The sequence below is a fragment of the Taurulus bubalis genome (genome assembly GCF_910589615.1).
Source record: "Taurulus bubalis genome assembly, chromosome: 11".
NCBI lineage: Eukaryota > Metazoa > Chordata > Actinopteri > Perciformes > Cottidae > Taurulus > Taurulus bubalis.
The window spans coordinates 16,696,965-16,724,253 of NC_136599.1; the positions used below are offsets into that span (position 1 = coordinate 16,696,965).

The window sequence follows — 27,289 nt, forward strand, 5'->3', positions numbered from 1 at the left end:
CATAAAATGCCTTTCAAAAACCACTACTTCTAAGACAGGTTCCACTATGTATGATGTTTGTCGAAGCGTTCGTGGACGTGTGTTTGTGATTGTGAACGTAGAGCAGGCGTGTGGGTGCGGCTCTGGCTCTCTGCTTCCGGGTTGGTTCCGTCCAATCAAATGTCTTCCTGGCTGCTTATGCCAAATCATGTTTTTTCCCGGTTGGCTCGTCCAATCAGATGTCTTGATGTCACGTCCATACAGGAAGTACCCCATTTCAGAGCAGACAGCAGAAGTTTCTCCAGGTAGTGTAATTCATATTTACATTATTTATCTTTCTCTACGATAGAAAACTTCTTCTTTGTTTCCTCACCTCGGGTTTGTTTCGTTTGCTTGAGCATCCTGTACCAACCGCGTTGCCTGTATGAGGCTAACGTTACCTGCGGTTTCTAATTAAGTGGCATATGAAGCTCGCTAACTCACCATAACGTTATAGTTTTTTATTTTCTTAACTCGTGTAACTCCTATCACATAGTCATCCACTCTCTGGAGCGAATACAGAGCTTCCCTTTAAAGGTCAGAGAGCCTGAGGGATATCTGACACCTGACTTCAGTCTTTGTTTTCTTCTGCATATGTTGTGTTGTAGGAGGCATGGACGGTCAGAGTACAACCAAAGTGGTCCTGCTGGCCTGCGGGTCCTTCAACCCCATCACCAACATGCACCTGAGGATGTTTGAACTGGCTCGAGATCATCTGGAGGACACAGGTTGAGTGAAATGAGAAATAAACCTTTGAGAAATATTATAGGCTGATGCGCTCTATCTAATACCACTCTTCCTCCACTCCAGTCTTCCTCCACCACTGCATGAACTTAAAAGTATCTTATCTTACTCATTATACAGCAGAATGTATATTATCAGATTATTATTATTACTGATGCATACATGTGTGGATTTAGAATTGTAACTTCTTCACATACTTGTGGGCAGTTTAATAGAAGTAAAAAGTACCAGAAAATGCATCTCAAAATTACAGCACTCATATTCATATATTTCACAGCTGCCAGATTACATTAGGCAAACATAACAGCAAACATTGCTGTTAAATCATAATTTGAGTGAAGAAACTCTTTTTTTAAAATTCATCATATACATTTTGAATCATGTGTGAATTTAAACAGTTTACCATATCTGCTGTGCCATTAATATAAACCATCTGTTCACACTACTTTGTTGTCTAAGGTCAGTACAGGGTGGTGAAGGGCATCATCTCTCCAGTGGGTGATGGCTATAAGAAGAAGGGTTTGATTGAGGCCTGCCATCGTCTGGAGATGGCCAGATTGTCCACAGAGAACTCAGACTGGATCACAGTCGACTCCTGGGAAAGCTTGCAGCCGGAGTGGGTGGAGACATCCAAAGTCTTTCGGTAAGTTTACAATTATTATGTCTAGTGAGTGGTAGTGCCTAGTATTGCTACAAGTGCCCTTAAAACGGTGTAAGGAAATCTGCTTTGGAATCTAAGACACTACCTGTCAGACATTTACATTTCCTCAATCAGAGTTTCCTTGCTTGCTGTTTTCTGTTTTCCTTTAAATCTTTTTCGTCAGTGACTACACCACATTAATCTTGCTCTAAATCCAGTCTTGCATATCTATGTAAAAGTTAAGTTAAGTTAAATTAATCAAACATTAACTTCATATGCAACATTATTGCTCATAATGGTAATAAGTAAGAATATCATTATGTCTTGAAGAAATGTCTTTTTTAGCTATTTTCCTGTCACTTTAAAAATTGACACATTTTCTAAATTGCTTTAAAGAAAAATTGCCCTTAAAGTGTCTTTATATGTGTGATTTGGGGATTTGGATTGTCTTTACTGTAATTTAATTATGTTGGTCATCCTTTACGCATAACATTTTTGCACGTCTATCCGTCCTGGAAGAGGGATCTCTTCTCAGATGCTCTTCCAGATGTTTCTTCCATCGGGTTTTTTTGGGAGAGTTTTTCCTTATCCGAAGCGTGGGTCTGAGGACAGAGGGCGTAGTATGCTGTATAAATAAAATGGATTGAACTCAACTTAAAAACAAATGCCTGAGCTGAGGAAATGTTGACACTGTTGACTATTTCTTTGAGATGAAAATGTTTGGCCAAACATAAAGTTGAATTTTTATTAAAAATTACTTTAATGTGGTAAATAAGAGACACGTTTATCGCAAAGCATAATCACAAAATAATACACTTTACTTTTGAGATAAAGGACATCTATTTTCTGTTTGATTTCCCAGAGGCCTACAGTGTTTTGGCTGCATACTAAATGTTGAGTGTATTATCCTAGGCATCACTATGACCAACTGCTTGCAGCAGAGAAGAGCAACGATGATGATGTGGACACGGTCAACTATGTAAAAAAGAGACGTGTCGAGGAAAATTATTTGGAGGAATTATCTCATCACACAAAGAGAGGTAGGCCATGTTTGATCATGTATTGCCCTTTTAACTCCTCCCTTTTCCAATCCCTGATTGCAGACAAGTCTGAGCCTGCTTTCACTGTATTCATATTTCATTGTATTCAATTGTATAACAAGAGGCGACGGTGTCAGGGAGCGGTGGTGTGTGGTGGGTGACACCCAATCACACCCCGATAGTAAGACTCGAAGTGTAACTTGATTTTGCAACGTTCTTCACACTACTGACACATTTAAATCGTGTGAATCTCTCGCATGTGGCTGCACTGCACAGGTTTGTACACATGAGCAGGAGAAGTGCATTCTGTTTTAAGCCAAAACTACTATCGATACTTAATTAATTTAGATATGATTTTAAAGGAGTTTGCAGAGCACTGATTGGTTAAAAAACTGTAAATCACATAACTAAACTAAAGTTAACAACGATGTGAGAGAGACTCCATCTGTAATGTCTCTTTGTAAATAATTATTTTGTAAAACAGCCTTTATAAATACTTAATATGTATGTATATATTTCTTGGCTTTAATTTTGAATATCCTGTTTGAATCACTAGTTTTATGATCTCACTCTCGCTTTCGTGCATTTTCCTTTGCTTTCCTTTAAATCACTTAGTACCTTTTGTTAAGATACACAAATACAATAAGATTCTTTCTTCATGCTCAGATGGGCCTCAGCTAATGTTGCTGTGTGGGGCGGATGTCCTTGAGTCTTTTGGAGTACCCAACCTGTGGAAACAGGAGGACATTGCTGAGATTGTGGGCGACTATGGTTTGGTTTGCATCACCCGCAGTGGCAGTGACCCCAACAAGTTCATCCACAAATCCGACATGCTATGGAAGTATCGCAAGAACATTCACGTGGTCCACGAATGGGTGACCAACGAGATCTCAGCCACTCATGTGCGGCAGTCACTGCGTCGAGGTCGGAGCGTCAGGTACCTGCTGCCGGATGGCGTGGTTAATTACACACAAGAGCACGGGCTCTACAGCGCGGAGAGCGAGCAGAAAAATGCAGATGTGGTTCTAGAACCTCTTCTAAGATACTCGGGTGCCTCCTCCAGCTGAGGGCGTTCACTGCTGCAAAAACAGAGATGTCAGTTTTTTTACACCAGTGTGCCCACTGCAGAACGGATGCTTCTAGTAAAGGGTGTGTTTTTTTAAGAAGTGTGTGTGTGTGTGTGTGTGTGTGTGTGTGTGTGTGTGTGTGTGTGTGTGTGTGTGTGTGTGTGTGTGTGTGTGTGTGTGTGTGTGGAATATGCAAAAACTGAATAATTGAGCAACTGGCTGGGTGGTCATCTAAAAGTCATTGCTACTGTTGAAATACATCTGCTGTGTGGTTATTGAATTATAGATTCACAATTTTGTTTGAAATAGTCAGTCTATATATAATGGTCAGTCTGATATTTCATGAAATATGAGGAGGAACAAATCATTTTAATCTTTTGTTTTGTTAATCTTTTTCTCTCAAATCTTCACGTGTTTGTACCAAGAGCATGCTTTGTACATGCACTTCCTCATGTTAAAGCAGACCATGTGCTTTCAACATGTTTATAATTATATTTGTAATTGTTTTACGTTTGCTGAAGCACATTTTTGAATACACGGCTCATTGTGTCAAAATACTACACACAGGCCACACAACCGCACAGACGAGCAGCGGCACGCCTCCAGTTTTTTTGCACAGTTAAAGACTTCATTTAAAAATTTACTACAGTTTTCAGAGATGTTGTTTGAGTAAAGTACATGAACTTATTGATCAAACATAACACAAAAGACGAGAAGTACTTTGCACTGATGAAAATATTTATTTATTTCCACATTGTATAATCAGTCAATACATCAATAACATTTCCAAAGGTAGCATTTTACACTGAGATTCAGAGTCTAAAAAGAATATAGTCAATAAAGGCAGCATTGTGGAGACAAAACAGAAAACATGAATTACAGGGTGTTTTTCAATTGCTAATGCACATTTTTGAAAGCCAGCTTCTCACTGCTCTGTTGGCTTCCATTGTTGTTAGAAACGGGCACTCAGCTGTGGTGTTTTTTATCGTGCTGATTGATGAAACAACATTCAAGCAATCAGTCGATTGGCCAAGCGACACGTATAATGGCTAACTGGTCCGAGGTTTAGGCATTATGAATGACAGTGTTTTGAAATGGGCAAACAAGTGTCTTTATGTCAGATTCCTATGTCTAGAGAACTGGGGAAAAGTGTGTTGCAAAAAGAGCCATGTTGAATTGCATATTGGGTGCTGAGCAGAAAATGTGTTTAAAGTTTTGGAGACAAGTGCTTGTGTCATTAATTGTGCTTTATGTGTCATATCAGTGCGTTAGCAATTTAAAAATAATGGTAGTGCGACAGACTAGAAAATGAAGGTGTGATTTGTATTGCCTGGAAGTGAAATAAACAACTCTTTGTTTCCCACCTCAGGAGCTTTTCATTGCTGTTCCGATGCTTTTGTCCCACAAATGAGAAACTCCTCAGATCCTAAGTTAAGGAAGTGCCAAATCGACCCCTTTTCTGCCTGATTAAAATGCTGCTTATACGTGGGGGGTTAACTTATATTTCAGGTAATCATCACTGACAGAAAATCGCTGAAATAACCAAATCCTGTTCACTAAAGACTGATAGTAGTGTGTCCAATTGAAAATTTAAAGTTGTGGTATTAGATTGCATTACATGAATCTAGTATTCAAACTTAAAAGCAAAGTTACTGTTAACTGGGTGAGGAGGTTGGTTCTGATTAAATCACTGAGTCATGCTTATCTTATCAAACAGTTAATTTCCACATCAGTTACCCATGACATAATTTATGCACGTCTCGGTTTTTGGAAACCACCTTGTTTTTCCACATTGCAGAGCCGTTGTTTTGCTTCTTAGTTGAAGTAACAAAAGGAGGAAAAACGACCTTAACGTTTAGACAAGCGTCATGTGTTTTATTTTCTTTAAATCTGGAGGTGTGTCAATTCCTGTCACTCTGTAGTCATCCTTCTCCATTGCACAGATAGGTGTGTCGTTTTGATTGATCCAGGGAGGTTTTAGTCAGACTGCATCAACTGAAAAATAGGTCCTGTCTTAAACAGATATTGCACAACAAAAAAATATTGAGGAAACCATTTTCATTTGAAAAGGAATATTAATTATTTCAGAGTTATGCTTACCCATAACTGTGAGAGAGAGTTATTAATTTGTTTTATAGATAACGTTTTATCACAGAAAGCTTTTGAGTTTCAATAACAACAACACTTGCAATGTGATGGGATAGAGGATGAAAATACCAAAGAAGGATAAGAATTAAGCAAATAATTAGACCTTCCTCCAAATATGAAGGTCAACATGTTTGTGTGTATGTTAACGTGCACAACAGTTAACGTGCACAACAACTATTGTGCAACGCCAGGCCAATTCTGAAGTGTATTAGGCAGTGGTGAGACCAGTCTGACATGTCTGGCCTTCCTCTTACACCCTGAGACTGACTGGAGCTCCTCCCTCTTTCTCACGAGGTCCTCAGGTAGCAGCAAATGAGATGTAGGGACACGTACCTTTATACACCTGTTCTTTCACAAAACAGCGTCTTTTCAGAACTCCTCATCAGCCCAGCAGTGTGAGGATCACATTTTATTCACACGCACACACAGCTCAGAAGGAGGATCAAAGAAAGGTCATCAAAATGCCAGACAGCCTCTGTGGGAAATGGAGCATCATCAGCAATGTCAACATGGAGGGCTACATGATTGCAATGGGTAAGTCCTTGAAGCATGTTTTAATCCAGCAACGTTCTCAGATGTTAAATCTCTGTTGAGTGACTTGAAGATTCTACAATTAAGCTTATACTGGAAAATACATGCAGATATAACTTTGTACAACATACAATAGAGCACTAGGAGTGTGATACATTGCCACATTGGGGGGGAAAACATGAGGATGTGCTTTTGTTGCAGCCTGTGGGTGAGTTTGTCCACCAGATGTGTACTCTGCACACTAACGGAGAACACGTCCTCTACCGTTGCAGGTATCAGCCCTTGCTTACGAAAGATTGCTCTGAAGCTAAAGCTGAAGAAGGTGATTGAGCAGCGGGGGGACAAGTACATCATCAAAACTAGCAGCACCGTCCGAAACTACACCATTTCCTTTAAAGCAGGTCAGGAGTTTGAGGAGTTCACCCAGGGACTGGACAACAGGCATGTCAAGGTGAAGATAAATGCCTTGGGAATTGTGTGCTCAAAGTGATTATAAGCATAATGACTGCAATTAGTTTGCAGATCATGTGATTTGGGCTGCTAAACCTGTTCTTTGTTGTGATTTTCACTCTTTTTTTTCTTCTCAACTGCGCAGTCACTGGTGAAATGGGAGGGGAATAAACTGGTGTGTGAACAGACTGGGGAGAAGAAGGGCCGGGGCTGGGCTCACTGGATTGAAGAGGACAAGCTGCATCTGGTGAGAATATTAATTTATATTATAGATAATAATTGTTCCACATAATGCACGACTTTTAATTAATTCAATTTCCCTTTTTATTGCATTTATTGTACGTCATATTAAATACATATTTCTGTGATATATTTCCTTTAGGAGCTGTACTGTGAGGGAGAAGTCTGCACCCAGGTTTTTAAGAGGAAGAATGTGAACAGTGAAGAGAATTGAAAGATGTTTTTCCATCAGGGTGTGGATTTACACCACTAGATGGCAGCACTGCATTATTCTTTGTCAGATACTGTCTGGTCTACACTGGTTTGTAGCTCAATGGTAATTGGCCTCTGTTAAGTGGACACTTTTTAATTTCTTCTATGTCTCTATTGTCTGATGGGACACATTTGAAGTACATTTTGTTTACACTGGCTTGTGCTGTCCATCTGCCATTTGGTTGAGCTATTTGTAAAAAATACAATATCTCATTCATGTAGATACATGTATAGCCATGTACAAGAGAACGTGAGGTGTAGGTTATCAGGAATAGTATAGTGTGAATTTTGTATCGCCTAAAAATGGGTTTAGAAAGAAATCTGAAGTCGCATATTTTGTTATTCAATCGTTCTTTTTTTTAATGATGTCCTTTTTCAAATAAATAAATGTATTTTTCTGATTGTATGCTGTCAGTTCTCTCACTCATAAATCTGCCCTGTGTCATCATGCATCCCACAGGGGATGATGGAGGCAGCAATCTGTGATATAATGAATATCTGATATAATGAATCTGTGATAGAATAGGCCTACAATGGAGCGCTATGCTGTCACTAAGCTGCCATCTATAGCTGGTACTTAGTCCCAACAACCACAGAGTTCAGGAGTTTCACTAAGGACTGCTTGTCCCTTGCTGCAAAGCCAAATGTGACACGAGGTGAAGGAGCTCCGTTCTTTTAAAGTCAAGTAGACAGGCAGCAATAATACAATAACAGTTGTTGTGACCAACAGTAAAGGACTTGCATTAGACCCAACTTAAAACCATCTAGATATATATATATTTTGTTAAGATATTTTCTTCTACTCCTGTCTTGTTCTGAACACTTCACCAAAGTACCCTTCAAAATAAAACGTAATAACTTTAAGGCCGATTTGGCACATTGGACTAATATAAAGGCTGATTCTCAGCAATAGTGTCACACAAAACGGTTCGTAGCCTTTATTAAGTCCTTTATTTTATTGACAAAACACCTCAGTCATAATATTGTAACAGGTATATCTAATTTAGCATAATTGCATGCTTGACAGAATATTAATATTTAAAAGGCTTTAACATTTAGCAGTGTGATTAGTCATAGTGTAGTGTGATGTCATAGTATAATGTGATGTGTGACATAAAAATGTTTTGAGTGAATTAACTTTATCTGTTGAAGTAACAGATAAATTACCTTAACTGGCTCAGTCCTACCTGAGTGGGACTCCTGACATGTGACAGCTGCATTAACAGGACAGGTGATGGTTTGTGCACGTAGAGATGGCAGCTGTGTCATGGACTGAACCTGTAGCTCTGTACTTGGATCTGAAGGCGAGCGAGGAGAGCTGCTGCTTCTCTCCGTCTCTGTCTCCAAGCCCTCCTTACAACAGCCGTGACACAGGTTGAAGACAAAGGCTTCTATTTATAAGCTCACTTCTGGAAGGTCAGTCACGTTGAAAACATGTCATCATGGAACATAAACCTTGCTCAACAACTTTTCCTTTAGAGTTGGGACTGGTGACATTGTCTGTGACGTCCCAGTCCTCCAATCAGATAAGCATCAGTAGACTATCTGTCAAATATTGCAGGTGGAGTTAACGGAGGCGTCACAGCAGCTCCTCTCATAAACAGCAGAACAAAGAGTTCAGGAGTTTCACCGAGAACTGAGCTTTTAACAGTGATCTCATGCTTCTGTTACAGTTAGAGCGTAGTGGTTAGAGGTAGTGTAGTGAGCATGTGCAGCATCTCTAATTTAGAAGTGTAGTGAGACGTCATAGTAGAGTGCAATGAGTCATAGTGGTGTGATGTATCATAATGTCTGCGTTAACATTTGGTCCTTTCTCTATTTGCTCTAGTCTCTAGAATTATTTCATATTGGACATCAACATGTTTATGTATATTAACTTGTCTGATCATCTAAGATCCTTCCTGCCGTCCTCCTTACTCTGTGTGGAGGGTGAAACCAAGCACACCAGACTATTCAGAGGAGGCTCATGGTCAAGTATTGGATTTATCAGACGCTCCTATGATTCCAATCACAATGGCTTGTCTCATAATCAGCTGACAGCGTAAACACCACTGGAGAGGCCAATAATATCTCTTTGTAATGACCTTGTGCCCCACTGAGTTGAATGAATAACTACATGGTCTGTTTATATTTTAGGAGGAGAAGGAAAACACAAGGCTGATTTGGATTCATTTTGAACAGCTAGCAGTGAATTCACGAGTGCTGCAAGCCATTTGGCCAAAACAAGAACATACACATACATAACAGGCGAACATATCACATTTATCTTTGCGACACAATGAAGCCTCACACCTCCCCCAGTCGTTAAGTCACGTGACACTTGTGTAGAACCAAAATGGCCGCCCTTGTATTTTGACGTATAATAGCTAGCTATTTTTCTTTTTGTTTCATTCGTGGTAGAAAACTAGCAAACGATAGACTTGTTGGAGGTACTGCATGTCGCCAGGCTTCGTACACCGGCGTCGCCGTTTTTTTCTGGAAGACAATCAAGAGTGACACGTATTTGTTGATCGGGTCGGACGATGCATATTCGGTTCTAATAAAGGCTAGCTAGCTGGCACTGGCTGGCACTCATCAAAGCGGTTCAAAGTGAAAACAGCCAGCTAACAGAGCTGCGATGGAGGAGTTGAGCGCAGACGAGGTGAGACGACGCCGCGAAACGATGCACATGAGTGCTGATACCCGCTGTAGCTTTGTTTTGCTCCGTGTTACAATATGTATTTAAATTAATTCCTTTCCTTCGGACCTCACGTCAAAGGGTTTCCCACTAGCCGGCGTGCTACTACAGCTAGCTCAGCGGCTAGCCTCGTTAAACAAACGTATCCTCGATATAATCCCACATTATAATGCTCGTTCAACATCGGCATGACGTTACATGCGCGCACGTTACCCAAACGCGACCCCTCCGACGTGTATTGGGGTGAGTCACTTGATGTAACGGGATTTACCCGGTGTGTTCGTGTGTCTCGGTCTCCAGCAGCGGACGTTCATTTAAATTAGCCGGAGCCAAGCGCTAACTAGCTACCGTCACGCTAGAGAACCCACGGATTACATACTAAACCACTGGATTAAAATCAATACACTGACTGGTTCTCACCTGCTATGTGTTTTTATTTCTACACCTTTTTTATATTATGACTGATGGTGGATTTGGCATATTTTCCTGCTAGCTGTCAGTGGCTACCGTTGTTTTGCTAACGGACAAAAATTAGCCTGCGAGACGACTCAGCATAAAAAACACACCGGGCCACCATTGTGCAATCAACTGTGTGGTCACTGAACCACTTGGGCAACGCACATCATTTTAGAAAGGGGTCCTTCTTTGTACCCTTACTGTACCCTTAGTGTACACGTAGCTACTCTGTCAACAGTGTGCAGTTGATTTTCTATAGTAACGTTCATGCTCTTCTGCCGAGTGGCACGATTAGTAGCCTTCTCACATCTGACTTTGTTCTCAAGGTTCGTAATATTGTGTGTTTTGAAAAGCTGCTAAATGAAAAATAACTGTTTAAATTATGTGTCTTTCGTCTGTGAGTAATTATCAAAGATGGCTCATGAAAAGACTGTACGTTCAGCCAAAGATGTATAAAAAATATGTGCCTAATTATATTCATTTCAACAGTTCTGGTCCAACATAAGTTCATATTATGCAGGTCTGTGGAGTGAGCATGCATAGTACTTTTAGTGAATATTTAAATGTGCTCTTTTTTTATTCAAGATCCGCAGAAGACGACTGGTACGATTGGCAGTGGGACAGACGTCACAGCCCGGCACCCCTCTCAGCACACCCTTGACATCTCCACAGAGAGAGACGCCCCCTGGACCCCTCCCTGGACCCTCAGGTGTCGCACCCCAGCCTCTGCCACCCGCTTCCTCTCAATCATTGGGGCTCAATGTCCACAGTGGTACCCCTGCCACGTCCCCTATGGGCACCTCCGGTAAGAAAATCAGAGTACAGAGTAATTCTTCTGATTTTGGAACAATATTAACAACAGGTCAAGATCCAGTTGGCTTTCTCCTCTCCTCTTGTCAACCTCTTTTGTAATCCTTAGTCTAACTATCATCCTACTCATCCAGGGTTGATCATTTTCTCCTGGGAGATAAATCAACCTTGGTGGTTGAGTCTGAGCTCAACATTGAAAGGGACCTTTGTATTTGTGACCTTGATATTTGAACAGCAAGAACCAGTCATGCTCCCACAAACGGCAGCAGTTTGCTGTGGTCCCCAGTGTCCCTGTGCGACACAAAGTGTAGGCTTGCTGTGTGGAGTGAGAAATTATGCTTTCATGCATTGCTCTAGAAAAAACACCAGTGACTCATGCATGGATAGACTGACAATCTCCTGGCATTGTTTGTAGGAATGCATATATGTGGTGCTGTTGCTATACAGGGCTGCCTTTTATAGCTTGTATGGCACGTTGTACTTTTCATAATTGGTGAAATTTGGGATTTTCTTAATGGCAGTTATGCAAGCCTTCATTGCATGTTAATGTATTTGTTATTAATATTGTACTTGACACAACCATTGTACACAGTATTTATTTATTTGACTCAACTGTTGGTAATTATGATTGTGCAACCAGGAGTGAGTTGCTAATTCCGGCCCTTCACCCACAGTAAAATCCTGGGTGTTAATCAGCTTTCTCTCTACCTGTTTGCTTTAATCATGGTTTATAAAGGTATGGCACACCATGTTGATCTTAAAAACGACAATCTTAGCCTTTGCCAACCTAGTGGGGCCAAACAATTTTGACACACATTTGGCCAAACAAAAAGACATGATAGTGTAACCTGTGGCTATTTTTCAAATCAAGTGGACTAGCACAATTTACTGCTAGGTTCGGCTGCGGAGCCCAATTCGAGTGCGGAACATCAGTCGTTAGTCAGTGTAGATCAACCAGTTTCTTTTTACTGTGATATCTTCCAATAATAATAATAATAACAACAACAACAATCAAAATGTCCACACAAATACACATGCAACAAATATTCACTGATAACCAATATCACACGCTGTGGATGTTGGTGTAAAAAGTTCATCACATAATCCTACGTGTAGCAAGGATGGGGGGGACTCGGTTCTCCTGATTAATAGCTCGCCATCCAATATCTGGTCTGTGCTGGGGTTCTAGGCGCTATACAAAAACTTGCAGAGATTCAATCAGTCTTTACAGAAAACAGAAACGCAAACAAATGTAAAACCTTCAAAGGTGCTCAGTTGTGGTGTTTTGCTTTTGCAGGGGTGGCATATGGTAGTCAGAGCAGCGAGGGTGTGAGCTCCCTCTCCAGCTCCCCCTCTAACAGCCTTGAGACTCAGTCCCAGAGTCTGTCCCGATCGCAGAGCATGGACATTGACACGGCCTCCTGTGAAAAGAGGTAAGGGGTTTTCTAATGGGATATTGTACTATCCATGACAAATAGATTTAGAACAATACTCCATCAGAAATCTATTTTTTTTATGATTAAATACTCCTCTCCTTTAGACTTAAGAGGTGTCTGTACAAATATTTAGTTTTCTCTGTCACGGAGAATAGAGTTTGTGTTCATCTTAAATTATTGCAGATACAATAGATTCCAGTTTTCATGATTCACAGCCCAACACAAATATCGCAACACTTATTCTCAAAATGACCACATGTATTCGATGAATATCACAGATTGTTTCTCTATAAAGATGTAATGATATTAAAGATTGACTTGATCCTTCATCTAATTCAGAAAGTTATATTGTTCTTTTAATTATTTATAGTAGTATAAACAATAAAATAATATTGTTTTATTGCATGGCCACGTTTGCTCTTACAAGAATTGGTTATGAAGTTTGTTATAAGAGATGAAAGACACCATTGAGATAAATGTGCTGCTTAGCCACTTGACCACTGAGGTTTGAGTGTTGACATTGTCTGTTTTGGGATAAAGAGACTTAATAATCCTCTTTTTCCAGCATGTCCCAGGTGGATGTGGACTCAGGGATAGAGAACATGGAGGTGGAGGACAGCGATCGCAGGGAGAAGAGGAACTTGCCTGAAAAGGTAAATGGCAGCACTGAACATTACTGTAAAGAGAGGCTCTTTTATCCTTAATTACTTGGCCTACTTGACTTTGATCATGCCTATCTTGAGATCAAGTGAGTCTTTAAATGAGTTAACATAAAAGGAGTGTTTGGGTATTAACAGAATGTAACTAGGGACTTTCCATATACACTAGTCTTGGTTTCATTTTCAGCTATTGCACTTTACCCTGTTTGCTGCTGTAATCCTGACATTTCTCCACTGCGGGACTAATAAAGGAATATCTAACTGTCCAGTAACCAGTCTCTTGATAGACCAGAGTGATATTGAGAATCGGTGTAACGCTAGTCCATTTGGCATTTATTCTCTAAATGGCACAGTTGTCTCTGATTTCTGCACCTCAGGAACCCTCTGCAAACTCAGATGTCACAGAAGAACAGGCTCTGCAGCTCATTTGTAAGGTCCTCCGCGTATCGTGGAAGGAGCAGGACAGAGATGTCATCTTTCTCCCGTCAATGGCTGCAGAGTTCCACCAGAACCCTAAAGATGGTATGTCATTGAATAACGTCTTTATCTCACTATAATAAACTGACTGAGAAAAGGCAAAGTTCAGTCTACAACTGACTTCTTTTAAATTTGATAACTTGACTATTATCCCCCCCACTCTCTGTAGTATACTCCGACTTCAAAGACCTGATCGGCCAGATCCTGATGGAAGTCTTAATGATGTCCACCCAGTCACGTGTCCACAACCCCTTCGCCAGCTTGACCGCCACCTCTCAGCCAATTGCAGCAGCCAAATCCCCGGACCACCGTCTGACGCTGGTGCAGCCCTCCAGCCAAGGTGGCAGCCCCATGGGCCCCAGTGCAGGGTCCTTTGGAGCCAGCTCTCTATCCAGGCAAGTACCTTGATTCTGTTTAATGAGCTTTGAGTGTAACTCCCAGAGACCTATCAAGGCTCCTCAAAGGTGTGCTTTATTGATATTTAATCAGTATCATTTGATTGGAAACTGTTGTTTGTTCTTCTCGATGTTCTGAGTTTGCTTTGATCATTTCTATATTTCTCAGACATCGTTGTTAGATGAGTTTTGCCAATCACCATTTCAATGTTGTCCACAGTCTGTATGGGTGTGGTAGTCCTCACTCGACGGCTTTGGATGCAGCCAAGAGGACCTCCCCATCTCTCCCCACCCCTACTACACCCACTGTACCCTCCACACCCTCTACCCCACAATTCATTGTGCCCCCGAGCCCACCCGCTACTGCTACTCCACGACACACTCTCAACCCTCCATCTGCCCCCATGCCCATCTCGCAACGCTATCGGCCTTATTCTGTCACCTCTCCTTGGGGGGCTCCTTCCCCATCTAGTCCTGGTCAAAGAGGATTTAGTTTCTTAGGACCCTCTCCTAGCCCTGCAGGGCCCTCTGTTCCTCCTAACACCCCAGTTCCTGTGCCACCTCCCAGCCCCCAATCCCTCGCCTTGAGCTCACCCAGGGTTCGCAACCAACCCTCCTCCACACCCCTTTCCGTGGTGCCCCCTTCTCCCAGATCGAATACCCGACAGGCCGCCTTTGCTTCCAGGATCCCACCATCTAGGTATCTCATCTTCCATTTGCATGTCAGTGTGTAGAGCGAACAAACATACTAAAACCATAACTTTCTTGTGAACCACCAGATTTGAGGTTGCGTGTGAGATGGCTTTTGTTGTATAATTTGCTTCTTAGGCTACGTTTCATGCAGTCAGTTCTCATCTACACAAACAAACTAATCTCAACTGGCTAATATTTAGACTTTCTAGTCTAAAAGTCACTAAACAACCTGATCTTTTAGCATTTCCTACGTTTATAAAAAGGAGAGTTCCAACAGCAATAATATAAGAAATATACGATATATTCTGTAACAAATGGCAAATAAGATTGAGGGTATTAATACAATTAATAATTAAACATTTCAATCTACATATAATTTCAATGCATTACTTCAGCTTGAACATAACATTTTAATACACAGGGTGTTCAGACAATTAACAGACGTTTTGTTAGTTTTAAGTTAGTATTGCTTGTTGCTAACGTGTATTAATTTATACAGTCTGACTCGTTTGCAAATGACTAATATTGGATATAGTGTAACAAACATGTTTTATAGGTCCTACCTTGCTATGAAATTCTGGAGCAAATGAGATGTGGCTTCTGCCTCATTGCATTGGCTTGAGTTGTGCGAGTGATCGTGACAGTCAGTTCAGTTATCGGTGGAAAAAATGTTCTGACAGTGTCTAAAAGCCTCAGACAAAATGGCATTAATGAATATTTAAAAAGCAGCACAAGAAATAGTCTGCAACCCTCCAGCAGCCTTTTCGTAGTCCTCCCCTCGTCCTTGTCCACTTTTCTTGGGTCTTGTTACCATTCTACATTTGTCTTCATGTTTTTTCACTTCCCCTCTGTCTCTTCATGCTTGCACAACATCCTCTGTTCTTCCAACCTTTCTCCTTGTGTCTTTTCCTCGTCACGTTAGCCCCTTGTCGGTCCTGTTCTTTGCCCTCTCTGACTTGTCTCAGGACAACAGTGATGAAGATTCTGATGAGGAGGAGGATTTTGCACGGGTTCAGTTTGGGTCCAGGTACACCGCTGCACGGTGTGTGGGTGTTTATCTGTGTGCGCTTGCTCGGTTATGAGTCCACTGCATGTTCCAGTGGGCCCACGAAGCTTTCCACTAACGACGCACAAACACACCAGGGTAGAGTGTGAAAAACAAATGGATGTAGGCGTAGCCGTCTTTTTAAATACTTTTTTAACTGTTTTGGTCATACTATCTATCTTTTTTTTTTTTTTTTTTAAATAATAATAATTTATAAAGTAGTGGTATGTATTACACTCTGTTTCTACAGAGTTGCAGAAACTCCATATAATATACACGTTCATTGGGGTTTAGGTCTGCCAGAGTAACTGAACCCTGTTTTTGTAACCCTGAGCCTTCAAAATCCTGTTTCTTAAGACATTTCCTGGAAAAGTGATCTTTTTTGGGGTGGTTAAGTTGGTTGACTTCCATTTTTATGTTAAGGAATATGATTACATTACAGTGTACTTTTATTTGCACAATAGTTGTTCAGTATAGGTTTTCGTTCATCTTGGTAACTTCTTTATTCAGGAGAAACTGTCATGAACAAATGTTACTTTGCTATTTGACAATATAATGTGTTATATTTTACTTTTAGCTTTGAGAACAACTTGTGGCAGAGGTGATACCCCTGCTTTGCCTTTGTCCAATAGACAAATAAAGTTAATTTGTATTTACTCCTCAGGTTTGTTGTGCTTTGAAGCAGCTTGTGTACAGGATTTGCAGTTACAGTTGACCACTAACAGCAATTTGAACTCTGTTCATTACTTGTGTCGGTTAAATGCAGCAGGCTGAATGCTAATACCAGCTTCAAAGACTTTCTGCAAACAGCATTTTATGGTTCAATATCATCACTTTCTCTTTCAAGAGCCCATTACTGAGATTCTGCAATGCTGTCACTAATGCTTTATTGTTTTTTTCAGGACCCCTTGAACGGGCTTGAGTTTGTTAACCATACATACATGATGATGTTTGATGCTAATGCTGTAGCGCTCTGTGCTGTGATGTTTCCTGTTATTTAATGTTCTTTTTTTTTTTTTTTTTTTTTAGTCTTGGTGCATCTGGAGGGGCAGTGTCCTGCAATTCAGCCAGCGACCGCTTCACCATTGAGACATGCAAAGAGACAGAGATGCTGAACTACCTCATTGAGCGTTTTGACAGTGTTGGCATGGAGGAGAGAAAAGCTCCCAAGGTAAAAACTAAATAAATGTTCAGATTTACTCTAAAAGTACTGTGTTCTTTTCTATTCCTTTTATTGTATCGTGTTTAAGTTCATCATTTAAGTTATAGAAAGGGTTAAGATCATATGGGTGTTTACTTCTGCCTACTCCTTTTCAGACCTGTTTATATTTATTTATTTTATTAACACATTTCATTTTTGCTGTTTATTTGAATGATTATTCTTGTTTTGTATTATTTGTATTTAATTCTTAAGAGAAATCCTATTCGGAGATTAATACAAGGCTTTGTGATTGTATTGCTCCATTTTAGCGTAACAACATTCTTTTCAGTTTATTCACAGGACCAAAATATTCTATCTTTATTTAGGTAATTTCATGTCTCGCTAACGATTTAAATCACAAAATAGCATGTTTTCTGGTAATTCAATGAATATATTGTCTTTATGAAATAAGAACATGATAAAGCCTATTTTTGAAAAAGTAAGTAAATTAATTTAAAATTTTACTTTTTTCTCTCATTTTTATTAAGAACTTTGCAACATGAAAAGGGAGATCTTTTAGAAAAAGAATACATATTTTCAGCTTTACACTGACTACGTTTAATTACATGCACAGAAATATTGAGTAATCCGATGAAAACAGTACTTTGATTTAACTACACTAGGGTTTTCTTAAAAGCAGAATTCCGATTTTAAGATGGATTCTGTTAAATTTTTTGCTAGTCTGTGCATCACCATATCTCGACACGTCTAAATTGGTGACAAAATGTCCCGAGGACAGAAGAACAGTCTGTACCTCAGACTAGCTGCAGGCCAGATGGTCTGGAAAAAAACGTCCGTTTTGCTCGTGAGAGAAAACTGATTCAACTCTCTCCAGAGCGCCTGTGAAATCGGCAGCATATATTGTTATCACACCTCTAACCGTTTTCTGTTTCTCCCTCAGGTGTGTAGCCAACCAAATGTCAGCCAGCTTCTCAGCAACATTCGCTCTCAGTGTATTTCTCATATTGCCCTGGTCCTGCAAGGCACCCTGACCCAGCCACGGTAAGCAATCCAAGCCACACACTGTGAAAATCTTTGGCTTATTACATATATGTGTATCTTCTGTTCCTCTGCGTTTTAGCCCGAGTCTCCATAGCAACTACTCTTTCACCTTCACACAAGAAATGTTATTTATTTAATTTCAGCACAATGTTTCTCTGTTTTCTACATGCAGGAGCCCTCTGCATCAGTCTTTGCTAGTACCTTATCTGCTGTGTCGAAACCTTCCGTATGGCTTTATTCAGGAGCTGGTGCGCATCACCCACCAGGAGGAAGGGGCGTTCAGTCAGGTGGGAAGCACATCCGGCCATCTTTTTATACATGTTAATACTTATGTAGCGTCTGTCAGAGCATACAGTGGTGCAGGAAGACTAACGCATACACTTCTATGGGCAGATGAAACTACATTGTACTGTTTTTATTTAAAAAAAAAAAAAAAAAAAAAAAACTGTCCTCGTAGGTAGGAATGAACCTTTGAGGAGTTCACAGAGACATAATGGTAACATGTTTCGGTTAATGCTACAGCGCCTTCTCAGTAATGAAGAAATTGCAATTATTCAGGCAACTTGATATCGTGAAATGGAACCGCAGTTCTAAATGTTGACATGACACCGATGCATGACATGTTTGCTCTCTTGTTCTTCAGATTTTCACTCCCATCCTTCATGGGCTGGCGCTTGCAGTGAAAGAATGTTCTTTTGACAGTGACAACTTTAAATTCCCTCTTATGGTAAGGAGACGTTGTCCTGGCCTGACCGATACTGTAGCAGGAGTTGAGACTCAATGCAGTTCAAGTTGCAGGGAATTTGCTGTATAAAAGGGATTAATGAGGTCATAGGAGCCTGTTGGGACAACCTGTCTGCTCAGTAGATGGACAGCTCTCGATGTACAGCATATGTATCAGTGTGCAGACATGCTTGGATGTTCAGTATGCGTTGTGCTGCTTCTCCTCTTGGATGATGATTTTCGTCATACTTTGACAATCTAATTTACTTTAATCTCTTCAACCATACACAAAGCAATATAGTCTGTTTTGGGCCCTCTGTGCATTTGTTGTTTTCAAGTAGTTCATTTTCAACAACTTTGTCACTGGAGTGTGTCAACTTTTGTTTGCAGGATGCGTGATGTTGGTTCTAATGCGCTTCTTAAAAGTAGATTATATATTGAATAATCAACTAATCTCACACTTGCTAATTTGACTGAAATCTGGTAGTTACACCATGTCACCCAGTTTACCTGTAAACCAAATGTGAGTCGAGTGTTTTTTTTTGTTTTTTTTTTTAATACAGGCATTAGCTGAGCTTTGTGAAATCAAGTTTGGAAAAACTCACCCAGTGTGCAATTTGGTAAGTATACCTTAAGCTACATTATGGCACTGAAGTGTTCATCATTAATGTCCTCATGGCTCAGATTATTTAGGCTGTTTATTTTAGGCTGTGTATAAATCACATCGCCAAACAATGTAGTTGTATTAAGTACGTGCCGGTCTGGCTATTGTCTCCATTGTCTGTCTGTTTATACCTTCATCAAACCAGCATGGCCAGTTGACATCAGCACAAAAGAATGTGCTCTGCTTATTTTATTCATGACACCAAGTCTTCTTTATGCTTCACAGAAAAAAGGAAAAACAAAATTCCCCTGTGCTTAGAAAACACCCTCTCAAAGCGGCATCCTTTGAGTTTACATTAAGCTCACTTGTTTGCTTATTAACTGTTAAGTTTTAAAAAATATCATAACTACTGCGTGTCATTTTAAGTGACATTAAGAAATGAATTATTTCTTTGTGACTTGAACTGAATAAGCAGGTAGGATTACATTTATTTCAGTTCATTGTCTTCCACGGACACAGTCTGGCTTTCCCTGGAATTAAACCTTGAGAGATGGGATGGTTGCTAGCACCAAAAGATAATTAATTATGTTGATACTTCTATGTAATGTCTGTCATGGCGGTCTGTGCAGGTAACGTCGCTGCCTTTGTGGTGTCCCAAACCGCTGAGCCCTGGTTGTGGCAGAGAAATCCAGAGACTTTCCTACGTGGGAGCCTTCTTCAGCCTCTCTGTGTTTGCTGAGGATGATGTGAGTCGTCTAATCAGTCAAATAGTCGATGAGTAGCATTAGATTGTAGCCAATGCTGAAAAGTGTCTGTGAATGCAAAGTTGACCTCATGCAATAATACTGCATAAACGAAGCACGGCAAGCCGTTTAATGGACAGCAAATCTTTTATGAGTAAACGTAATGATTTTCTTTCTCTGAAGACAAAAGTGGGAGACAAGTATTTCTCTGGCCCGGCCATCACCATAGAGAACACGCGAGTCGTCAGCCAATCATTGCAGCATTACCTGGAGTCAGCTAGGGTGAGTCTCTGCGTCATAACATATTTACTAAACAGCTGTCCTTTGTATTTTGAATAATGTATTGAAGTTATTTATCTTTTTTTTTTTTTTTTTTTAAGGGTGACCTGTTCAAAGTTCTCCATAACATCCTATTAAATGGAGAAACACGTGAGCCAGCTCTTAGTTACATGGCAGCTCTGGTAAACTACAATGTGAAGAAAGCTCAGATGCAGGTATGTTACAAAAAAATTCATTCATTCATCAGAATTATTTAAATTAACGTAATTTTGAAGTACCAAACTGGCACACCCACTGGAAAGATCTGAATTCAGTTATTAATGTTTACATACTCCCCCACAAAATGCATTTTTCATACTCTGGTTGTAGCTTTTGAACATTCTTAATCCACCCTCTTTTCTCTCTGCTAGACTGATGACAAGCTAGTGTCGACAGACGGCTTCATGCTCAACTTCTTATGGGTGCTGCAACAGCTGAGCATGAAGATCAAGCTGGAGACGGTGGACCCTTACTACATTTTCCACCCACGATGTCGCCTTTTCGTCAGCCTAGAGGAGACTCGTCTGAAAGCCACCATGGAGGAGCTCAAGAGCTGGCTGACTGACCTGCGTAAGTTGACATGAATAAAATAATAGAGATTTATGTTAGTGAGGACTGTTATTTTGGGTGGGGAGGGGGGGTTTACAAAAATGTTTTGTAAATGAAGTTTGAAATGGATTATTTATATTTAATGTTGCTTTGAACAACTGCAAGAGGACTCCATCGTTCATATACTGCTGCCATTTTGAGAAATCCGTCAATTGCATGTAGCGGAGCCATTTTGCATGCTATCCGTTTTCGGAGTGATCATCAACATGCCAGATCTTTGATTACTTCAATCAAATTAATTTCAGATGAGTCATTCTTGTCTCGATATTCCTTCTACCTTCTTTATTTGGAGTAATTTACAAAATAATAGTGGCTACCCTTGCTGTACTGAATACAATTTTTGTCATATATTACAGTTTACATAATGCATAAAAAATCTTGGACAATGTGGCAAGATAGAGGTTAACCTCTGTTTTTTTTGGGCAGTAAAGCTGCAGTAAAGTATTTAATAGTAATGATACTGGCAGACTGGTTCTGGCCGATGGTGGTATGTGTTTCTTTATTTGAATTTCCTTTGTTCACATGGACAGATGAAGACCACACCAAGTTCTCAGAACCCAAGTTCCCGACTGAATGTTTCTTCTTGACGCTGCACGCCCACCATTTATCCATTCTGCCTGGCTGCAGACGTTACATCCGCAGATTGCGAGCAATCCGCGAACTGAACAGGTATTTATTTATTTTCAGGGATAATGCATGTATTGATCAACGTCCCTGTAAAAACACACATGCACGCATGTATTCATAGCATGTGTGTTTTAAGGGTGTTGCTTCCCCTTGTTAGGACTGTAGAGGAGCTGAAGAACAGTGAAAGCCAATGGAAAGATTCTCCCCTGGCTAGTCGGCACAGAGAGATGCTCAAGCGTTGCAAAACCCAGCTCAAGGTTAGTTTAAATTCACTGATTTTTTTTATTTTTATTTTTTTTATAAAGGTACAGACTTACAAATGCACTCTGTTTACTATATTCAAAAAGACTTTCCTTAAATGCTGAAACAAGCAAGATTTTACGACCGTGCATATTTAGGGTGACGTGAACCTTATTGTGTGTGACTTTGCCGTGTCAGAAACTGGTGCGAGCCAAAGCTTGTGCTGACGTGGGCCTTCTGGATGAGAACCTGCTCCGCAGATGTCTGCAATTTTACAGCACCGTCATCCAGCTCATTCTTCGCATGGTGGACCCCGCCTACCCCAAGTGAGTCTCCCTGCCACTGACAGACTGCTACTGTTGGTTGTGATATTGATGTAAAAGGAACCGATGCTGCATCAAACAAAGCATTTCGTCTTTCTTTTTTTGTGGTATCTGTCATGCCGTTTACTTTGTGGATTGACTTTAAATCCAGATGTAAGTACCATGTTTGTTTCTTCATTCCCTACACAGCATTAACCTGCCACTGCACCCTGAGATTCCCAAAAGCTTTGCTGCTCTGCCGGAGTTCTACATTGAAGATGTAGCAGAGTTTCTGCTTTTTGTCGTGCAGTAAGTTTATAGTTTAGTCTTTCGCACTTGTCTAATTGGTCAACCCTGTTTTAAAAAAAACATCTTGTGGATTGGAGTATTCAAATGTTCACACTGTACCGTGTCATTTTGAATGAAAAGACAATATGAGAAAGATATAGATTCTAAACATCAAAGAAAAGACACAAAGTAATAAATGTATCAATACAACACATGAAGCTAAAGCCAACAGTTGAGTAAAAGCTGTTTTTGTTTCATCCCTTCAAGGTATTCTCCCCAGGTTTTATATGAGCCGTGTGTCCAGGACATTGTCACCTTCTTGGTGGTGTTCATCTGCAGCCAGAACTACATCAGGAACCCTTACCTTATCGCCAAGTTGGTGGAGGTGCTGTTTGTCACCAACCCCGCTGTCCAGCCTCGTACTCAGCGATTCTCTGAAATGATGGAGAACCACCCGTTGTCTGTGAAGCAACTGGTCCCCGCCCTCATGAAGTTCTACACTGGTGAGTTACGTGTATACTGTATTTCAAAGCTGCTGTTGTAGAGAATGAGATGTGGAGATTCTCAGCTGCAAAGTATAGATCCTTTCCTTTTTAACAAAAGAAAACTGTCTCCTCTGACCAGATGTGGAGCATACCGGCGCCACCAGCGAGTTCTATGATAAATTCACTATACGGTACCATATCAGCACTATCTTCAAGAGTCTCTGGCAGAACCTTGCCCACCATGGTACCTTCATGGAGGAGTTCAAGTGAGATAATTTGACACTGTGTGTCTATAAACAATGACACAATTAAGGTTTGAATCAGTGGCTGTCTGACTTGGATCAATTCTAATCTGACCTACTTTTCTATCTTCTTTCATGCTTACTCCCCTCTAGCTCTGGCAAACAGTTTGTGCGCTACATCAACATGCTGATTAATGACACCACCTTCTTGTTAGATGAGAGCCTTGAGTCTCTGAAGCGTATCCACGAAGTTCAAGAAGAGATGAAGAATAAGGAGCAGTGGGAACAGCTGCCTCGGGTCAGTGCTCAGCTTGATAGGGTCTTTTGTTTATGTACCGTGTATTACGTGCATTCGGACAGCAGTTATCATTGAGCTTAATTTCTTTCAGCAATGAAACACAATTTAAGTAGTAAAAAGTTAATAATAGCAAAGTTGTTGGTGTGAGCTGTGACATACAGGGGGGTCCCACTCACTCTGAGCGGCCCAGAAGCATCCCCTCACTCATATTTCTGCAGAGCTTTGAAAGTAACTGTTGCAGAATAGTTTAGATTAATATTGTTTGTGTTTACTTGCAAACTTTCAGGAGCAGCAGCAGAGTCGCCAGTCCCAGCTGACTCAGGATGAGCGGGTGTCTCGCTCCTATCTGGCCCTGGCCACAGAGACTGTTGAAATGTTCCACATCCTCACCAAGCAGGTCCAGAAGCCTTTCCTCAGGCCTGTGAGTGTCGCTGCCCCCTCTGGACATTTTGGTCTCACTTGAACCAGATATGTTCTCGTCTCTAATGAATGGAAATGTATTCTCAATAATACAATAAAAATGTATATACGGGCAACATTATCAGCCTAAACTGGGCACTTTGAACAAACAAGCTATTCTAAATGGTGCCTCCTTTTTTATACAGGAGCTGGGGCCTCGTTTAGCTGCCATGCTAAACTTTAACCTCCAGCAGCTTTGTGGACCTAAGTGTCGGGACTTGAAGGTGGAGAACCCCGAGAAGTATGGCTTTGAGCCCAAGAAGCTCTTAGACCAGCTGACTGACATCTACTTGCAGCTCGACTGTGCCCGCTTTGCTAAAGCAATTGCAGATGACCAGGTTGGTACTGTATTTTATTTAAGATTACACTATACAGTGTAAGAAATATTTACCAAACAATTGGCAGTTTGTTATGATGAATAATGGCCATCCAATAAGGCGACAAGGATTTATGGTAGATCTTCACAAGCATTTTTCGTATTGACTCGACGACATCAGCATGAATTACTCTATTGTACTTGTTGGATGTAATACCGTGTTTCACCCAGTTTTCATGAATACCCACTTCTTCCTGGATAATGGAAGCAATTTTGGACCAAATGCTGTAGATTAGTTCATTTTAATGTGTAACGTTTGAAGCCGCCACTGTTACATGCGTATGTGTTGCTGTGCGTGCTTTATAGTGCAGCATTGTCGGACAATGCTTAATTGAATGACTTTTTAGCGCTACTTCAAATCGGCTTTTCCATTTTGACTGCCGGCAATTGATGATGTATGATTTTGTTTACGGAGAATAAGAAAGTTCCAGTTATGTGCCAGTTTATCTTCTAATTTGCCAGTAAGTGTAACGGAAGGAATATGTCAGGGAACCCGGCTGCCGCTTGTTGCATGCAGTGTCACAACCTATGAAAAAGTATTGTGTATATAAAAAGAGACGACACGCAGTGAAGGTACTAAATGTTCGCATCGCCTCATAGATGCTCTTCCCTTGCAGCTCCCTAATGCATGTTCCCTCATTTTGGTCTTTGTGCAGCGATCGTACAGTCACGAGCTCTTTGAAGAGGTGATCTCAAAGATGAGGAAGGCTGGCATTAAGTCCTCTATTGCCATTGAAAAATTCAAGCTCCTATCGGACAAGGTGGAGGAAATAGTCGCCAAGAACTCCCAATCTGAAATGGACTACAGTGACGCACCTGACGAGTTCAAAGGTGTGTGTATTTGTGTGTTGGTTTGTCCAAAGTGTTGAAGCAGCATACGTGTAACTTTTAGCTTTGCATCCTCAGTAGAGGTAACTTGTCTCGGGAAGCACGTTATCTTCCCCCCTAGAATATGGACTTGCATGCTACTTTTCTATGTGTTTTGCTATCTATTCCATGTCATTAAAAGATGCATTTCACATTTTCTGAGTATTCGCCAATATTACAGAGAACCAAGCCAACATCTATTTAGATAGTTAGTTAAAATCTCCAAACCCTAAAATGTGCTCATTGCTTTGAGCAGCATGTTACTGAACATCAATCAAGGTAATTCTTACATTTTGTATGTAAATGTAGTTTTTTATGGTTAACTCAACGACATGTAGTAAGTCTCTGACTCTTTGGCCCAAAGAAGAAAAAGTCACTGGTGTAGAAATCTGTGACCTCGGGCCAGTCAGTGCAGACATACAGGATCTTCAACGGCCTCTATTGCTGTTGAATTCTACACATTTTGCTGGGGCTTTTGCAGCTCATATAGGTCATATTGACAGCTTAGAGCAAGGCTATCCTATAACCACAGACTTAATATAATCTAGAAGGAGAACGTGGCCCACATGCCTCCTTTGATTCCCAGATATGCCAGCCAACCCACCACGGTTGACTGGAGTGTGCCGTACAGGAGGCTTGAGTATCGTGTTTCTCTGTGGTTAAAATCTCCCACGCCAGGTTTTATTTTTGAAACGCATGAGTCCTTCTGTAACAACCTTGTGACATTTCAGTATAGGGCACACTTTATCAAAAGCTCTCGCTGAGTATTTATTGGATATTTTCTTTAGTGGTTGACTATTTTGATGTCATAAAAAACACTAACTTTTTCAGCAGCTGGGTTTTGACATGTAGCATAAGTTTGAAGTCATGCCTTATTATTATTATTATTATTATTATTATTATTATTATAATAATAATAATAATAATGGATAATCTAGACTTTATTTTTGTTTTGCTTATTCATTCTTAATTTAAAGACCACTGGAAAAGTATTAGTAACATGCCTGTATTCAGACGTAAGTGCAACAATTGAATAATAACCCTTGTCCAAACACAAGGAGCAGCCTAAGATATTTGTTTCAGCTCTAATGGAAGAAAAAATAAAACCAGGATATGCTGACACTGGCTTTCACTGTAATGAAAGAAAGGCGTCAGTACTGATGCTGGTAAAACTCACTTTCTTAGGGTTGTCATTTGAAGCTTTTTGTTTCTCCTACTGTCTCCTAAAATGTACATATGGCTTTATTATAACAGACCCTCTGATGGACACACTGATGACGGACCCTGTGATTCTGCCTTCGGGCAACATCATGGATCGATCCATCATCCTGCGCCACCTGCTTAACTCCCCCACTGATCCCTTCAACAGACAGCCACTCACAGAGAGCATGCTGGAGTCAGGTAACCCAACCACGATGCCATTTCACTCGTAATTACATTACATTTCCTAATACGAACGGCAAAGCAACTCTCTAGATTTAGATTGAAAGCATGTGATTACAGCAATTCAATTACTGCCTGTTGGATTTCAAATGTCAGTTTGTTTGACGCTCCTCCCAATCTGTTGTTACTTCTACAGTCCCTGAGCTGAAGGAGAGGATCCACACCTGGATGAGGGAGAAACAGGGCGGACGGCCTGTCTGAGGTCCACATGTCACCAACGTCTGGCCTGCTAACCATTATTAAGAGAGAGCTGTCCAAATCGCCTGAATTCAGTGTCCCTACTACCAATGACAAGAAAAAGCATTTGAATTGGGGAGGGGGGCGAAGACCTGATTTGATTTTTATTTGCATTTACCCTTTTTGTCTCAAACCATTATGGTTCTAAAAACAAATATAATAAAGTTAAGACTTTTTAAGGTTTTTTTTTCTCATGAGTTTGTGTATATATCTAACAAAATATATATACATATATTTAACAAAAGTTCATGCAATATAGTGCTGCAAAAATACGTTTCCACCACCAACGGGTTTACCAGCGAGGTGCATAGTCACTTCATCAATCATTTTCCTTTACGGTTCTCATTATGTTTTGTAATACTCTGTATGTTGGCTTCATTAAAAATGTATGATTTTTAGGGAGAGGGGAGGGCAATACATTTGGGAGAGTGTGGGAGGGTTCGGATA

The 27,289-nt window shown here is 40.5% G+C and overlaps 3 protein-coding genes across 4 annotated transcripts; all 3 read left to right on the top strand.

Moving 5' to 3' along the window:
* Positions 1–631: 631 nt before the first annotated feature.
* On the top strand, positions 632–3,622 carry LOC306743706 (nicotinamide/nicotinic acid mononucleotide adenylyltransferase 1-like; the record flags this gene model as incomplete). Its single annotated transcript, XM_079226255.1, has 4 exons — positions 632–746; positions 1,222–1,405; positions 2,315–2,442; positions 3,109–3,622. 4 exons carry the CDS (start codon positions 632–634, stop codon positions 3,507–3,509), a joined length of 828 nt encoding a protein of 275 aa, XP_079082381.1. The 3' UTR covers positions 3,510–3,622.
* Positions 3,623–6,103: 2,481 nt separating this feature from the next.
* rbp7a (retinol binding protein 7a, cellular) lies at positions 6,104–7,524 on the top strand. Its single transcript, XM_079226256.1, has 4 exons — positions 6,104–6,191; positions 6,461–6,639; positions 6,784–6,885; positions 7,021–7,524. Exons 1-4 carry the CDS (start codon positions 6,119–6,121, stop codon positions 7,090–7,092), a joined length of 426 nt encoding a protein of 141 aa, XP_079082382.1. The 5' UTR covers positions 6,104–6,118; the 3' UTR covers positions 7,093–7,524.
* Positions 7,525–9,747: 2,223 nt separating this feature from the next.
* Positions 9,748–27,025, top strand: ube4b (ubiquitination factor E4B, UFD2 homolog; the record flags this gene model as incomplete). 2 transcript variants are annotated; one of them, XM_079226366.1, is made up of 29 exons in its annotated part: positions 9,748–9,771; positions 10,849–11,068; positions 12,371–12,506; positions 13,075–13,162; positions 13,546–13,690; positions 13,815–14,040; positions 14,261–14,740; positions 15,656–15,775; positions 16,808–16,949; positions 17,881–17,981; positions 18,154–18,268; positions 18,625–18,708; positions 19,268–19,324; positions 19,938–20,054; positions 20,235–20,333; positions 20,432–20,545; positions 20,741–20,939; positions 21,509–21,647; positions 21,763–21,862; positions 22,044–22,171; positions 22,358–22,456; positions 22,703–22,938; positions 23,060–23,186; positions 23,316–23,460; positions 23,747–23,881; positions 24,066–24,257; positions 24,952–25,126; positions 26,417–26,563; positions 26,742–27,025. In XM_079226366.1, 29 exons carry the CDS (start codon positions 9,748–9,750, stop codon positions 26,804–26,806), a joined length of 4,155 nt encoding a protein of 1,384 aa, XP_079082492.1. In that variant the 3' UTR covers positions 26,807–27,025. The 2 variants fall into 2 exon arrangements, with proteins under 2 accessions (XP_079082492.1, XP_079082491.1); XM_079226365.1 differs by having other exon boundaries at positions 15,656–15,760.
* Positions 27,026–27,289: the final 264 nt, after the last annotated feature.

What these genes read in the sequence shown, in the direction of transcription:
- rbp7a (XM_079226256.1), top strand. Translation starts at nt 6,119, where the DNA reads ATGCCAGACAGCCTCTGTGGGAAATGGAGCATCATCAGCAATGTCAAC. An exon ending in GGGCTACATGATTGCAATGG is followed by an intron (nt 6,192 to 6,460) that starts GTAAGTCCTTGA and finishes CTACCGTTGCAG; the next exon opens with GTATCAGCCCTTGCTTACGA. An exon ending in TGGACAACAGGCATGTCAAG is followed by an intron (nt 6,640 to 6,783) that starts GTGAAGATAAAT and finishes TCAACTGCGCAG; the next exon opens with TCACTGGTGAAATGGGAGGG.